The sequence below is a fragment of the Hippocampus bargibanti genome, linkage group LG02 (assembly GCF_051943395.1).
Source record: "Hippocampus bargibanti isolate YZ-2025 linkage group LG02, ASM5194339v1, whole genome shotgun sequence".
Lineage (NCBI taxonomy): Eukaryota > Metazoa > Chordata > Actinopteri > Syngnathiformes > Syngnathidae > Hippocampus > Hippocampus bargibanti.
In genome coordinates, this window is record NC_142735.1 from 17,367,536 (window position 1) to 17,385,591 (window position 18,056).

At 41.2% G+C, this 18,056-nt stretch overlaps 1 protein-coding gene across 2 annotated transcripts in view; it reads left to right on the forward strand.

Moving 5' to 3' along the window:
• slit3 (slit homolog 3 (Drosophila)) overlaps positions 1–18,056 on the forward strand; it is a 255,779-nt gene that overhangs the window by 113,572 nt on the left and 124,151 nt on the right. For both annotated transcript variants that reach the window (XM_088989699.1, XM_088989700.1), the window contains exon 5: positions 13,464–13,535. In XM_088989699.1, coding sequence (XP_088845825.1) covers positions 13,464–13,535 — 72 coding nt within the window. The remainder of the gene's footprint in view (positions 1–13,463; positions 13,536–18,056) is intronic.

Consider the following 18,056-nt stretch of genomic DNA (forward strand, 5'->3'; position numbering starts at 1 on the left):
AAATAAGAGAACCCAACACTGAATGAAATGTATTCCCCTCACGGTTCCGCACTTCTGAATCATATTTTTGGTCAATAATGTTGTAAGGTTGTCATGAAGCTATATAACCAGCACCAACCGTTTCATGTAACGCACGTTCAACCTGGCTGATTAATTAGGGATGTTTTTCCTGCACCTGTCTGCTTATCTCGGCCCACACATAACAAACACAGCATGCTGAACGCACGCACATGCACACACGTACACGAAGACACGTTCAAAATCTGGATGCACTCAATCTAATCCCTCCACCTTAATGGCCACTGCAGCTTTACATACACGTGCACAAATTAGATCAGAAATGTAATTCCATTCATTGAAGCATAACGCAAGATTTAATATCGGATATGAATGCGCGCACACACACGCGCACACACACACGCAAACACACGCACACACACACATCCACACACACGCGCGCGCACGCACACACACGATCACAAGCGGGCACACGCAAAGCCCTCTCATCCAGTTAGCCCTGACATTAGCCACTCAGTGTTCCTAACTGGATCATGGGGCTCACTAAAGAGATTAGAATCTAGAGACAGCATAGCAACCACACACACACACACACACACACACACACACACACACACACACACACACACACACACACACACACACACACACACACACACACACACACACACACACACACACACACACACACACACACACACACACACACACACACACAGGCGAGTAGTACCTCTCTCCCTTTCTTAATTCCATTCTCTTTCTCCATCCTGCTGTTTCAAATCCATGGCATCCCTCGCTCCAACTCTCATTCAAGCAGATGGACTATCAGCAATGCTGGAAAAAAGTACTAGAAGAAGACTGTCTGTGGAATTAGCCGGCTACTCTTCGAGCAGGCAGGTTGACAGCGGATGCTTGTTAGCTATCACGTTCACGTTATTTCACTCGGGGGATTTCGTGTACATAATACATGAAAAACAAGTTGAATTAAGGCTGATTATGATATGGAGGTTGTTTTGGGGCCACATGTGTGAAAAAATGACGTGACTCTAATAATCATTGTTTAATTATTTATTTATTTAACTCGTTCACTGACAGACATGCAAAATGTGTCCACTCCAGTGCCAGTTTTTTTTGTCATTATCACTTCAATTCCAGGACCCACAGAATATTTAGTTTTCTGACTACATAATAATTCAATGCAGCATAAGAAACCATAGATGCTCTTCTTTCATTAGAAAAAACAAGTTCATTGCTAAATTATATAGGTCTGGAGTTATATGAGCTTGAAATGAGGGTGGCTGTCCAAATTACTATGCAATACATACATATTGGTTGATAGAGCGCTGGAACAAAGCACGAACATGGGAAAAGGGGAAATACTCCCCTCTTGTGGAAGGGAAAAAACATTGCCAGAAGCCATTGCCAGAGGCCATGTCCAGTGCTTTATCGGCACCCAAACAAGTAAAACCAAAGCCCGAACAAATTCGGGAATGGCGCTCAACGTCATGTTTTTAATTCTTGAATAAATTTGTGAATAGCAGTGTATGAGTTAATGACAAATGCATGGCAAATACCATCTATACATCCTTTCCAATGCTGTTAATGCTAACCATCAGAAACCCAAAGAAAATCCCATAGGCTGTTTCCACTGTTCGAATGAAACACTACAAACTTGCAAACAATTGCCAGAACAACTCAATGTTTTCTACGCACAAAAAAAGTTAATTGGCCTTCAACTGAAATGCCCCTTGGCAACCTTGACAACACTCAGACCTGCTGAGAAGTGCATTACAACTTTCGCAAACACTGACACGTCCTCAAAGTCGAGCGTTGTGGTTGTGAAACTGCAGAACACGTCGTCTAATAAACATCCAGTCGGCGTGCGCGTTTCATTTATTTTCTGCACCACGCATACGTCAATGCTCATCAAGACACGTACACATGCACGCATATATGAACCGTACCCTCCCTGCAGTCTCCCCCTTCTGTGCAATCTGCTAATTTGCCCTGGGTTATTTATGGTCGCTAAGGTGCTCCCCAGATGTGTATAAAGCTAAAACCCCTCACTCAGCTTCTTTATTCCATACACACACACACACACACACACACACACACACACACACACACACACACACACACACACACACACACACACACACACACACACACACACACACACACAAATTCAGACACACTTCTGAACACCACTCTACCATATCTCAATCCCCCTGCCCAACCTTTCCTCCTCTTGCTGCTTAGCCTGTACTCTCACCCCACTCCTTCGTCCAGTGTTTTTTTTCTTAATATTTCTAGTGATCCCCAATGTATTCACAAATTTACAGACCCAATATGAAACCACAAAATCTTGGCTAATGACTAAGTTGTCTGCTTTGCTTTTGAATGACTTGAACTGTTTGCATTGGGAATGCTTTTAGCCATTGCGCTTTTTGGATGTCTGAAGTACATTGTGAATGAAATGCCAAGTAATCGGTGTCAAAGCTCGATGTTGAAGTGACACACCTGGGCTGAGCGGCAAACGCAAATATAGGCAACTTAAATGAGGGAGGCGGCCAAAAGTTGTGCTCACCACTACAATCGGGGGATCACATAGGACCACTCTGTTCCCAATTAGATCCTTATTGAAACCTTGTCATCGCAGATGTGACGTTCTGCGTGGTCAGTGTCGGTTGTCTTCTTAGTTTAGAAAGACATAACAACAACCTTGATGTTGTCCAGAAGTGCAAAAGGTCGTTCTACTGTCATAAAGGATGTTTTTCTCTTCTTTCTTTCTTCCTCCCATCGTTCAATACATCAGTTGCCCACCTCTGAATTGACATCTTTGTACATGTAGAGAGCGTTTAGCCTGGGTTGTTAGTGGAATTAAAAAAAATATATATTTCATCATCTGTAAACCATAGCGTTGTTAGATTATGTTGATTCGATTAAGTGTGTGAGGGTCATTTGTTGGAAATACCTTTTCAAATTAGTATTGCATCATGTGCAAAACTTTCAGTTAATTTGTTCATGAAATGTGTTGTATAAAATTCACCCTGAATCATTATCATTGGAGACCCGTGCTAAATTGCAAAGACATTTTGGCAATGCTATTTCATGGTGTCGGAAACATGGCATCAAAATTTTATGGATAGCATTTCTGGGTAATCCATGATTAATATTTCTCGCTACTCTTTAGTAGTATGTCATCATTTTATTACAATGTTTTTATTAGCTTATTAAGTTCATGCTAGCCACCATGTCTCATTCGGGCAAATGGGACTGATCAAGAGGCTCGAGTACCATTAAGCCAAAGCACTTGAGGGAAGTGGATCTCTGCAATATCACTTCATCCCACATACAGCACTTCCAATCAGAAAAACGTATCGTAAAATAGCGTCACGTACAGAACGTGCAAGCAGATTAATCCATCACAAACAGCACCGTGTACACCTCAACCCTGACAATAAATTTCTTTTGTCCCGGCTTGTAAGGCATCTAAATTTTAGTGAGCATCCCGTTTCTGGCTGAGGGCCAGAAAAGCTTTTATAACCATAAAGGCCTATGGATCACAGAGAATTGCATTAAGCTGTCCAATTTAATTACAGCATTGACAAAAGCTAATAGATACTTCCAGCCTTACATGGAGCGATGGGCGCAGACACATGCAGGCAAAGGAAAAGTGCAGACAATGTCTATTTGCAATGCTGATGTGAGATGTGTTTCAAAGGAATGTGTGCGTGTGTGGGTTGTGTATATGGTATTCTCTGACCAGGTGTATGTGTTGTCTGTCATGCGTGTGTGTTTCTGCGTGTCTAAGGGATTTGCAGGAGCCCAGGAGAGCTTTTGAGAATGCTTAGTTTGATTTAGATGCTACAGCTCCCTGATGATTCACGCGCACGTGCACTCACAGATCCATACAGTAGAACGAGTTAGGAAAGTGGCCGTCCCAGCGAGCCCGTCCTGTCAGCTTCCATCCGCCAAGATCAATGGAGGGAGCCATATTTTTATTCGGAAAGCAGACACTTAATTAAATCACTGTGGGTGGGAGGGGTTGTTATGTCGCATGGTGGCCGCGACCAGAGGAAAGCAAGGGCACAAACTGGAGCCAATGATGACAAATCTGGAGAATTGAAAGAAACGGAAGAAGGCGAGCCATTCACTGTGTCCTACATAACACAGAGGACAACCTTTATGACAAACTCTCACTGACAAGAACTTGATTTTCTTTGAATCCTTCTTTCCAACTGTGCCACAAAATATTCATGTGGCTCGTTATGCGAAGTCGACGTACACTCAACCTACTTTTGGCAAGGATATGTACCGCATTTTCTGCACTATAATGAATAACTAAAAGAAATGATATTTTTCAAAAGTTGACAATGAGCATCATGATCCAGTGCGGCGTATGTATAGAAAATGTTTTCTAATATGCCATTCATTGAAGGTGCCCCTTATAACGCGGTGCACCTTAAGTATGGAAAAGGTTTCCAAATATGTCATTCGTTGAAGGTGCGCCTTATATTACAGAAAACATGGTACAGTAAAGTCCCGTTATATCGATATCGGTTATATCGATAGTACTGCTTATTACGATACTATTTCTATGAACGCAAGGAGAAAATTTACATGCCGCAGGATCGGATATATCGATAGTCCGGTTATATCGATATTTTTTCCGACTCCCGAGAATATCGATATAACGAGACTTTACTGTACTTTATTGTTTTTAGTGTTTTCATTTTTCAAATTAACATCTAGTTTGTATTCATTTCATAATAGCCCCTATCTATCTATATTTATTGCTGTCTAGCTCTCTATATACATTTTGAGCATCCATATATATATATATATATATATGTATGTATGTATGTGGACATATATCACAAAAATAAAAAAGAAAGCAGATGTCTGCTTTTGCGTTTGAACTCCTCTTTTTTACAGGCAAAACTCCAAGTCTGCAACTGAGCATTGCTGTGTATCCAAACCAGATGTCAGTATTTGGAAGGAAACCTGAAATGTTGCTTTCTTGTCCAAGGCCACCCCTCGTTACTTTCAGGGCACCACATTTTTTGATATCTGTGATTTTTCTGCCATTTTTATATAGCTGCAGTATTCTTAGATCATTTAACACTCTGCCACGAGTTATTTGTATTCACTCTGCATTGAAACAATTCATTTATTCGTGCAATTGGTCTAAATGCATGTCCAAAAACAATTTGGCTCAAACATATTCCATTCTTACAATAAATATCAATCAAATTCATTACTTTAACACCATAGGCATAAAATAAACATCACAACCGGGGCCGAGAAGTCATTTTTCATCATACCATCCACAGTCATGAATTCATCCAATAAAATGCCCATCATTTCCTGCATATATCCGTTGCCTTAAAACAAACAGGATTTGTCCCAAGATTTGTCCCTTAGCAAAGCATTGCGCCGTAGTTTGTACACATGACCACTTTTAGCCGGGCCACTTCGAAAGTAAGGACCACTTTGAGCTGGCCAGCAGTCAATATTTATTACTGTATTTATGGAAGAGTATTAAATGCATTTACAGCCCCCCAGGGAGGGAAGGGGAGACTGGTAGAAGATGAAGGGAGGGTAGGCCGAGAAAGACTTCCATTTGAAAGTTGCTCGAATTTCACAGGCAACATTCCCCGAGTTCCCTTCCCTTTCTTCATCTCATCTTCATGGGCTCCCCTGGAGCAGAGCCAAGTGTCGCCTCTGTCTTTCTCGTTAAACTCACACTTTTAAAACACAGGACCCCACACACAACACACAGAGAGACACTTAAAACACACACAACACACTCACAGACACTTAAAACACACGCACACAAAAAACGCACACACAGACAGACACACGCCTCCTACATTCCAAAAACATGCATGGCGGGCTGATTAAACACTTGAAATTGTCTCAGGTGTGTGAGTGAGGATGATTGTTCGTCTCTGTGTGCCCTGCGATTGGCTGCCAACCGGTTCAGGGTGTCCCCTGCCTCCTCTCTATAACGATTGAGATAGGCTCCAACAACCGCCTTGTGAGGATGAAGCGGACAAGGATGTGGATGGATTAATGTATACATGTATGGGTAGGAGCGGGGCGCAGGGGTATCTCTTGATTAAGACACAATTAGACACTCAATCCAATTTCACGGTTAACTGAAATCAAAGTGATTTTCCAATTCCAAATCATTTATGTTGAACCCCTAATATATTTATGTCCATGCAGGCACAACTTATCCTTCTCTGTCATCCTGAGACCTCCGTAATGTGTTTCGATGTATGGGATCATAGTTCTTCTATCAACAAGCCTGAGGTTGTATCCAGTTTTATCTCAAGCTCACTTTGGGTGTTTATGAACACAAATGGACTAATATTGATGCAGTGACACACACACACACACACACACACACACACACACACACACACACACGTGCGCACACATACACTGTGTGTCATTGTCTGCAGGGGGTTAACAGTAATATCCTCGGCGACGTAGGGTCGACCTACCAACTGTTATTATTCTCTTCACATGAATAATGGAAGTTAATATGGTGGATGTGTTCACTGGGAGCTAATGCACACACACGTGCCAAACCTTTGCACCTTTCAACAGATGAAGTAAAATACCACGACAGAAGGTCTAAAATACGACTTTCCACACAACAGAGTGGGAGAAGTTCAAAGCCAAAAGCATCTCCATTTTTTTTCATTAGTTCGGGCGTAGGCATTTTGTCATTATTTATTTATTTATTTATTTATTTATTTATTTATTTATTAAGAAATTGTGAGGTAATATAAATTGAGCGATTCAGATGGTAATTTACAAAGAACAAAATACAAAAATGTATCGTTGGGCAATGATATAACTTCCAGAAAACCATTTTCTTTCAAAATAAATAACTAAATAAATAAATAAAATATAAACTAAAAAGAAGACAATAAAAAAGGTTGGAAAATTGTAAATCAAAACATGCGGTAATAGGCCAGTTTATTTCCAGTAAAAGAAATGTCCATCTTGCATCCATCTGTCGTCTTTTACTTCACCAAAGCACAGAAATTTAATCTGGAGTCATACTTCTATCCATGCTTTCACCAAACATTTCTTTAAGAAAAATATTATCTTCAACACAGATTCTACATTGTCAAAAAAAAAAAGACTTGGACCAACTTTTAAATATATTGTTCATATTCATGACAACAATTTTAACAGAGTATTAACAACCAAATCGGTTGTCCCAAAACAGTCACAGAGTTGATTTACTTCATTCTGGAGGACAATATGACTATCAGATATTTGGTGAGCCTGAAGAACCAATGGTGCGAGGCTACCATCTGCGGGAGTATGACTGAACGCCTCTCAATCAGAATCCTGCCTAGACGCATTGATATTATAGCCCCCCCCCCCTCCCTGGTTGATTGCCAACTATCATTTAAATGAAGTGAAATTGAAAGCATATAGTTGAAATGCGGTGGTCCAGTGCTTCGCACATGAACATCACAATGGATTAGAGCACAGTCTTGGTGATTCCAACCTCCCTGTGTGGAGTTTGTAGCTTCTTTCTCCCCATGCCTGTGTGTGTGTGTTTACTCCAAATTTCTCCCACTTTCTAAAATTGCCCCTGGTGTGAGTTTGATCGTGGATGGGTGTTTGTCTCTGTGTGCCTTGCGATTGTCCGGCAACCAGTTCTGGCTTTCGTCGATCGACTGCCTGAAGACAGCTGGGATTGGCTCCAGTGACCCTTGTAAAAATGCGGCAAAACGGAAATTGGATGAATGGTTAGATAGTTGAAATGCACATCATAACCTTTTTTTTCCCGACCTTGAAGTTTTGCATGTTTTTTCTTTTTTTTTTACACAACCTGAGTACTTCAACCCAATATGGGAAGAATTGTGGGCAACTGTTAAAAATGTGTTGACTATGTACCCTCCATTTGATGTCAGCACAGAAGAGCAAATTGAAACATAGTGGCAAATTGCAGGTGAAGAAACTTCTCAGCCCACACATCAACCAAGCTACCCTTGTGTGTTTGTGTGTCCGGTCTATCAGCCGGTGTCCTTTTCAGGGGTTCAGGGTTCAGCCTCTTGTTGCAGATGGCCTTCTCTGTGCTCAAAGGTCAGCAGGTATGAATTCATGATGAGATGAGAGGAGGGACTGCTGTTTACACAAGGACACGATACACATCTGAGTGTTGAAATGTGGTACCATTTGTTCTTGAAGATGCTCTCATTGCGCTGACACTATTTTATTTTATTTATTTATTTATTTTTACTCAGGCATCAAATGAATAATCTTTTTGGTGCCTTCTGGATGTCTGAAATTGCATCTATTATTGTGTATTGTGGTACTATATGTACACTGTATTTTAGAGGTTCTGAATATTACCAAACTGGGAGACGATAACACTTTGACTTCTGATAGCAGTATGTCATACATAATACGACAACACAAATGTGAATTCAACAAAGAAATAGTCACGGAATATAAATCTAGTAGGGTTTTGAGATGTCTGCACAGAGTCCTAATTTCCAAAGCAAATACAGTAAAACCTCGGTTTACAAACCCCTTGGCTTCCGAACTTTTCGGCTTACGAACATTACATTTCTGAAAAATTTACCTTGGCAGACAAACTATTTTTCGGGTTACACACGGAGCTGCCACACTGAGTGATGTGGTGTCGTTCGCCGGCGAGCCCGTTCTCCTAACAAGAAAATGGTGGCCACTGTTTTTGTCCTCTATTCCCCGCCCCCAGTCTTCGGTTAAAGCCAATTGGCTTTAACCGATGGATTGGTCAGATGGTAGCCTCGCACCATTGGGTCTTCAGCCAATGGATTGGTCAAGAACGCAGCACTGGGGGATGGGGTTACAGTCAGAGAGAGAGTGAGGCCGTTCTCAAAAAGACAAAATGGTGTCTTCGGTTAAAGACACGTGATTGGTCAGGAACCCAGCAGTGGGGAGGGGGGGTTAAAGAAACATTAAAGAGACAGGCAGACAGTGAGAGAGTGAGAAAACACACACACACACGAAAGGGAGATGACAGAAAACAAACAAAAGTGAAATTGTGAGAAAATGGATAGAAAACAGTGAAATTTGGACCCATTTCAACTTTGATAGTTAGAAAGCATTGTGCAGACTAGAAGGTTAAAATAACCCATCAATCAACCTCCACAAATACCCCGCACAAGATGCAAAAAGCTATCAACCCAGCTAAACAGATCACAATTGATGAAGAACTAGATACAATTATCACAGAGAAAGCACCTCCAAGGGATCATTCCTCAAGATGGTGAAAGAAGCCTTTGTTCCTCGTCAAGTGTTTAATGCTGAGGAAACCGGACACTGCATTCCATCAAGCCATTAACGACCATCAAAGGTAAATAAAATGACTTTATTGTATAGTACAGTTTATTTATTTAATCATAATACTATAGCATATTTATTTTACATAAAATAAGATCTATTTTGTGTAATTTTAAGGCTTTGAAAATGAGAAAGTAGAAAATGATGTTTTATGGGGACCTGGGAACGGATTATTCTCATTTTAATGGTTTCCTATGGTAAATGAATTTTTGGAATACACACTTTTTGCCTTACTCTGTCTGGGAACCATATGCTGCACACAGGTCGAATAAGCTGCCAAAAGAAGTGTAGTCAGCCCCAAGTATAAATACTTTCATCACTATGTCAATAATTTCAGAAAACTTTGCTTTTCAATGATTAAATGCATTTGAATGTCATCAATGTCCTTTTTTTCATAATTTTTGTAACATACTTCGCGGTTGTGCTTTGCGTCTGAAGCACATTGGTTGCCTAATGTATGAAATAAGTGAAAATGAATGGCCTTGCCCCAGGAGGATTACAGGCGCAAACTCCAAAATTTGTTTGTGACAGTTTAAACCAGGGGTGTTAAACATACGGCCCGCGGGCTGGAACCGGCCCCCAAGGAGGTTTGATCAGGACCGCAGGATAATTTAAAAGTGGAAAAAATGAAGAAATGACATGGAATTGATATTTTTAATGAGGTGCAATTTAAGGATTGCCCACTAGAGGGCGGAGTGGTACTGTTTCAATCAACGTCGAAGAAAACGCCGTCTTTTTTTCACCAGCTTTTTCAACACCCTCATTAGCCAAAATGTCATTATCCAAACAGAGGAAAGTATATGAGGGGAGAATTTTCAATAAAAAAGGGAACCATATCATATTTTTTACAGAGATGCGTGAGTAATATTTGTGCTTGGTGTGTTTTGAAGGAAATTTATTTAGCCATATTGAATATTGCTCTAGATGAACATTAAAATACTAAGTTTAAAATATTTAATTATGTTCAAAATTGTTAAAAGATTAAATGTAACTATTGACGCTAATATTAGCTTGTATAATTCTAACCTAACAGTTTTCAACAAGTTTCGGTATTGCAGGAATGATATTTGGTTATTTATAGCATGTATGGTATGATTTTAATGGTCCGGCCCACTTGACATCTACCGAAGCCATATGTGGCCCACGATGTGAAATGAGTTTGACACCCCTGGCTTAAACTGTCACACTCAAGACCAGCCGGGGGTCCGATCAGGCTCGTTACATCATTTTATATGGCCCGCAAAAGAAAATCATTGATGTAAAGAAAATCTTTGATGTAATCTTACATGATCTTTGCTAAAATGTATCAAACTTTACATAAAACACAAACACAAATTGCATTTAATCTTATGTGGAGTGATCATGTAACAAATCAGAAACTTTGTGACATTCAAGGCATTCATTCGTATTGGTGCTCAGTATTGGCAAATATGCAAAAATAATTACTTCCACTTGGTCTGAAAAAAAAGTTGTATCAATGCAGTTTTAGTTATCTGATCGCGTTGGTGCTGCTGGTGTGGAATTTTTTTGGAAAATGCCTGCGTCCCCAAAAGACAGTTTTGTTGTCGCATCCATCATCCTGAATCGATCTGGTTCTCGGCATGGGGCCATGCAATCTGAACATCCGAAGGAGATTGGGTTGAAAAGTGGTCACGTTACCATTGTGCAATAACTTTATGACCATAGCTCAAAATCAATTGGGTTCAATTATTTGACTCCAGTTACATTACCCTGGACTTTGAAGGGCTTTTGTAGATAACTCAATAAAGGAGGGATTCTAAACAAAGCTTTAAATTATTGTACAGAAAATTCCTATTTCCCGTAATGTAACTCATCATGACTGTTTCTTTCTCCTTGTGTTTTGTTCCACCGCAAATTGCAAATCACAGAGAAAACAAAAACACCCATGATATATACGTGCATACAGTTATTAAAGTAGACGGGTGACGGATAATATAAAGCGACAGAGCCCGAAATGTATCTTTCTATTTTCTCAATCAAAATGACAGGCAAGAGACAAGAAAGAAAACCACTTCGGTGTAAATGAGTCAAAAACCAGTAGAATGAACATATACAATATATCACGACCGAGCCGCAAATTCAAACAACGTGACTCCATTCCAACTTGTTTTAGTACCTACACATTCGACTTTGATGCACCGCACATTCATTCTCCCCCATCAGCCAAGTGAGACGTGTCAAGCAAAACCAGCATACGGAGAGAAGCATCCAAAACCACAACCCTCTCAACCCTCCTATCCCTCTAATCCTATTGTTCAACCAAATTCTCTCCCAAGTGAAGCTCACACATGATCACAACAATTGAACACAATGTCCATGAACATTAAAATACAGTAAAGTCTCGTTATATCGATATTCAAGGGAGTCTGAAAAAATATCGATATAACCGAGACTATCGATATATCCGACCCTGTTTGCATGTAATTTTCTCCGTGCGTGCATAGAAATAGTATCGATATAACCGGGACTATCGATATATCCGATATCGATATAACGAGACTTTACTGTAGTTACAAAGTTAAAACAATCCAAAAAAATCATTTGCTCAGTGGTGGCCAGTGGAGAGAGGACAGAGTTAGATGCTCCCTCTTACAGACTGCAGTTAAGAAGCAAGGGACTAGTTTTGAGACAACTGGAGGTGTTTGAAGGGGAGCAAGTTGACTCCAAAGTAATTCAAAGTCTGTTGTTTAATTTCACATTTGACAGGTGGGCAGGGACTCCAGTAATCATTTGTATACAACACAAGTAACAAAAGAAATGCTTATCTTAAAATATGTCCCTTTTATTTTAAAAAAGCACTCATCTCATGCAAAGGTCCAGTACGTGTTCATCCTCCGCTTGTGTAAAATTGCTTCAGTGCCGAGAATAGCAATTAGCAAAACAAGCTTATTGGCACCTTGTGAGAAAAATCGAGCAGATTTATTGTAAAGTGGAGAGGAAAACAAACGTTTTTCATTCAAACTGCCAACGTTTTCAATCCATATAACGGTGACAGCCACTATTTGTACTCGTCAACCACAAGAGCCAGACACTTACTGTATGCTACTAATAGTAGTAGTAGTAGTCGTACTGCTGTCTGTGTCAGCCTGGTTTGTGCTGTTTTGTCAATGGTGGGATCTTATAGCGCCAATAATGTATTTGCCAAATCATGTCCAATCAATGGAACTACGCTGGACCTCTGGATAGATAACCCATTGAAACAGGACACATCTGAGCTCAATTTATAGCTCCATGGTGATGGAGAATTCGTTCAGTCAGTCATGTAATATGTTCCAATGATGGCCTACGATTGAGAATACAGTTTTTTTCCCTGTGAGATTTGGACGCTCACTCAATTGAATCACTGGATTGGGATAATTTTTATTCCAATGCATATAATGTGTAAGTGGATACATTTCGCACAAATACGGATTTATATAAAACAATATTAATCGATACAACAGCAGTAGAGAACAGATCTTCAATTCCACAAATCAAAAATAACTTAAGAGAACCCTATTCCCATACTGTACTTGAGTATTTCTGTTTCAGGAACAGCCATTGATTCTTCCCATATACTGTATGTGGATGCAGTAGCTGACAGTATGACAAACAGATCGTCCAAGGGCTGACTACAGACAATTAGCTCATCCGAAGTATTTCTTTTTTTCCCCTTTTGTCTCATCTCATTGTGTCCTGGCTGCTGCCGTCTCGCCGATGCAGTCAACGGCCGCCCGTTGTGTCATGTCACAATTGTTCTGGCTCGTAGAGTGTACATATTCATTACGAATGCCATAAGTCGGATGCACTGAGCCAAAGTCAACGTGGAAAATAAAAACCAGTGAAAATGGCGGGGGAATTTGGGTTGATTTTTTCTTTTGCACCCTACCATGGACAAGCAAAACACATCCAGCAGGATCAATTTCAATTTGATCTTTGGTCTTAACGGCTATTTGCATGTCATCATAAATGTCATTCCCTCCATCTGTTTCTTTGTTCCTTTGGCCTTGTGTCACCAACTGCTTGTAGTTTGCGTCGCTGTCGGGAGCTTATAGCCTTGGCTTTCTCTTTCCCTCCAGAGACCTGAGTGAGAACCAGATCCAGGCAGTGCCGAGGAAAGCCTTCAGAGGAATCACCAACGTCAAGAACCTGTAAGTGCAAATATTCCCTTGACTTTGTGCCACATACTTTTTATTATTTCACCAAACTTGCATGTGGATGGCCGGGCCAGGACAAACACATGTGACTTTTACGGCTTGATGAATGCTAACATTGAATGTGACAATCTCAACATAGGGAAAATAGATCGGGTGTATTTTTAAGGCAACTCAAATATTTTCACTCGAAACGGTAACGTGATTTTGGGGGATTAAATATTTCAGTGCAGCTTTTATAAAAAGCCCTTGCGACAAGAATGATGATGTTGCACATCATAAAAAAGGTACAGTGATTGTAAACATAATATATTTTGGCCACAACATATAAATACTACTATATATATATATATATATATATATATATATATATGTGTGTGTGTGTGTGTGTGTGTGTGTCTGTGTAAGCTCTCAGTCGTACAGGAGTGGTCCATCGATGAGAAGGTTTCTTCAGCCCTCATCTGTACTAAGTACACATATATATATATATATATATATATATATATATATATATATATATATATATATATATATATAGTAAAGTCTTGTTATATCGATATCGGTTATATCGATAGTACCGCTTATTACGATACTATTTCTATGAACGCAAGGAGAAAATTACATGCGCGCAGGGTCGGATGTCTCGATAGTCCCGGTTATATCGATATTTTTTCGGACTCCCGAGAATATCGATATAACGAGACTTTACTGTATATATATATATATATATATATATATATCCATCTTCTGCCGCTTATCCGGGGTCGGATCGCGGGGTCAGCAGCTTCAGTAGGGAAGCCCAGACTTCCCTCTCCCCAGCCACTTCTTCTAGCTCGTCCTGGCGGATCCTGAGGCGTTCCCAGGCCAGCTGGGAGACATAGTCGCTCCAGCGTGTTTTGGGTCGTCCCCGCGGTCTCCTGCCAGTGGGGCATGCTCGGAACACCTCACCAGGGAGGCGTCCTGGGAGCATCCTAATCAGATTCCCGAGCCACCTCATCTGGCTCCTCTCTATGTGGAGGAGAAGCGGCTCGACTTTGAGCTCCTACCGGATGACCTCACCTTATCTCTAAGGGAGAGCCTACGGAGAAAGCTCATTTCGGCCATGTGCATCCGGGATCTCGTTCTTTCAGACACAACCCATAGCTCGTGACCATAGATGAAGGTTAGGATGTAGATCGACCGGTAGATTGAAAGCTTTGCTTTTTGGCTCAGCTCCTTCTTCACCACGACAGATCGGTACAAAGTCCGCATCACAGCAGACGCCGCACCGATCCGCGTCTCGACGTCTCACCTCCCTCACACCCTCATTCGTGAACAAGACTCCCAGATACTTAAACTCCTCCACTAGAGGCAAAATCTCCTCCCCGACCCGAGAGGGCACTCCACCCTTTTCCGACTGAGAACCATTGTCTCAGATTTGGAGATGCTGATTCTCATCCCAGCCGCTTCCCATTCGGCTGCGAAACGCTTGAGAGAGAGTTGGAGATCTCCACTTGAAGGCCCCAACAGTACCACATCATCTGCAAAAAGCAGAGATGCGATAGTGAGGCCACCAAAACGGAAACCTTCAACGCTTCGGCTGCGCCTAGAAATTCTGTCCATAAGGGTTATGAACAGAATCGGTGACAAAGGGCAGCCTTGGCGGAGCCCAACCCTCACTGGAAATGATTCCGACTTACTGCCGGCAGAACCAGACTCTGACATCGGTCATATATGGACTGAACGGCCCGTATCAGGCGCTTCTGTACCTCATACTCCCGAAGCACCCTCCACAGAACTCCACCAGGGACACAGTCAAACGCTTTCTCCAAGTCCACAAAGCACATGTAGACTGGTTGGACGAATTTCCACGCACCCTCGAGGACCCTGCTAAGGGTGTAGAGCTGGTCCAATGTTCCGCAGCCGGGACGAAAACCACACTGCTCCTCCTCAATCTGAGGCTCGACTTTCCGATGGACCCGCCCCTCTTGAACCCTTGAATAGACATTTCCAGGGAGGCTGAGGAGTGTGATCCCTCTGTAGTTGGCGGTCCCCATTTTTAAAAAGCCACCCCGGTCTGCCAATCCAGAGGTACTCTCCACAATGACTACGCAATGTTGCAGAGGCGTGTCAGCCAAGACAGCCTCACAACATCCAGGGCCTTTAGGAACTCCGGTCGGATCTCATCCACCCCCGGGGACTTGCCACTGAGGCGCTTTTTAACCACCTCGGTGACTTCAGCTACCGAGATCGGAGAGCCCACCTCGGAGTCCCCAGACACTGCTTCCTCCAAGAAAGGCGTGTTGGTGGTGTTGAGGAGGTCTTCAAAGTTGACAGTAGACAGCTCTGTCCCTCTCTTTACTCGAGTGTCCAAAACATGAGGCCGCAAATCCGATGATACAACTATAAAGTCAATCATTGAACTGCGACCATATATATATACAATAAAGTCTCGTTATATCGATATTCTCGGGAGTCGGAAAAAATATCAATATAACCAGACTATCGATATATCCGATATCGATATAACGAGACTTTACTATATATATATATATATATATATATATATATATATATATATATATATATATATATATATATATAGTGTTGACATGAAAACAATTTTTCTCTGTTTGAGCACTTCCCCTCACAGATTATGTGCATTTGTGCAAGGTTTTCCCACGTGTGAAAGCTTTTCAGCACATTTTCTCCCTCGCCATAGTTTGTTGTTTGTTATCAACATGTTATCTATCACTCATTTATCACCTCCTCATCCTCACTTTTGATCCCCATCTTCACATTCTTTTTCCTACCTCCACGTTTTCCTCATCTCAAGATATTTTGGCCCTTGCATTGAAAAAAAAACAACAACTCAATAGCCACTTGTCTTTTATTCATGACAGCCTAATCACCAATAGTCTGATCGATAGTCCGCCCGATCTATGCCACTCGTCAATAAAACTGATCGTGCACACCTGATGTGGAGAGGGGGATAGTGGCACTTTGGGCAAAAATCGGTGTTGTCAGTTAGTTGCTTAGAATTGGCCGGCCTGTGTGAGCTGGTGCCAGAAACAAATTACAACAAATGATTCAAATCCAAGTCACTTTTACACTCACTGTTGTTGTTGCAATTTGCAGAAATGCCACAATTGTTTCTTTCCCTCGAATCTCAAGTGACGTGACACCCGGGTGTGTCAATTTTGTCAAGTCTGCATTGGATAAAATCCAAATTTACATTCACTGTATGTAGGATGTTGAAAATAAAAGTGAGGAAGTTATTTTAATTATTTACAGCATGAGTTTCTGGATATTCTGCCTTGATTTGACTGCAGAACACGAGCAGTGTTGGTTGTTTTTCTACCTTGACCCAAACGTGGTGGAAAAGCATTTCGTTGTCCGCCGGCATAGATAGATGAACAAACGTTATTTGCAATGCAATGCAAACGATTTTTCAGACAAATGAAGTGAAAACGATTCATGGTAATCTCTTCTGTAACATTCTTACTGTTCGAGAACTGGAGAGCTCTTCTATGTGATGATTATCAAGTGAAGCATTATGTCATGGTTCAATATTGTTCCCAAATATATTCTTGGACAAATATGGCCATCTCCCATTTGTATTTGCGTAAATTAACACCCGCGTGAACTTCATCTGAGTAGATATAAAACTGATTGTCATCCAGCAGATGAAACATATTTGATAATGCTGTGACTTAGCCCATATAAAAATGTGACCTTGACAATATTTCTATATATACAAAATGTACAGATTATTGATCTCCCCAAATGGGATGTAGGATTGTAAATAAGAACAAATAGCAGGTTACAGGCGAATAAATCATCATTGCACCTGTCACAGCAAAGACGTTTGGTCAAATGAGATTGTCTGCATCAGTCTTTTTTTTAACTGACATAAGATACGTCCTCATTAGTTTCATTTGTCACATATAGTGTCCTATCTTGTCGTGTCATCACAAAACAACTCCAGCAATGCGTTAAAGTGAAGGGTTCAAACAGAAAGTCAGCCTTCCATCTGCTGATTATAAACACCTTACTATATTCAAATGAAGATTTACAGCAGCCTATGAAGTACCGCGTCTCTTTGGATGATTAAGATGTATCATAGCCTTCATTGTGCTCATGTGAAGTACTTCATGAGCGGATGGCTTGCCCCGTTCTCTCTCCCCAAGATTGCTGTAAATTTGCGTTGGTCGCCAAACACGGCTGAGGATGATGACTTTAATGTTAAATGGACCTCAAAGTGTCTCTACTGCACTGTGAGTGTGAGCGAGTGTATCTGCGACAGACAAGAGGGGACGAGAAAGTGTTTGTCTGAGTCTGCGCGTGTGCGTGTGCATACCTGTGCCTGAAAATGTGAGAGTGAATGCACGAGTGTTTATATAATATTCATGTGCGTGAATTTGTGTGAGAATGTGTGAGAGTGGGATCATGTGTAAATCTAGACTCCGTCCCATTCTCTCTCTCTCTCTCTCTCTCTCTCTCTCTCTCTCTCTCTCTCTCTCTCTCTCTCTCTCTCTC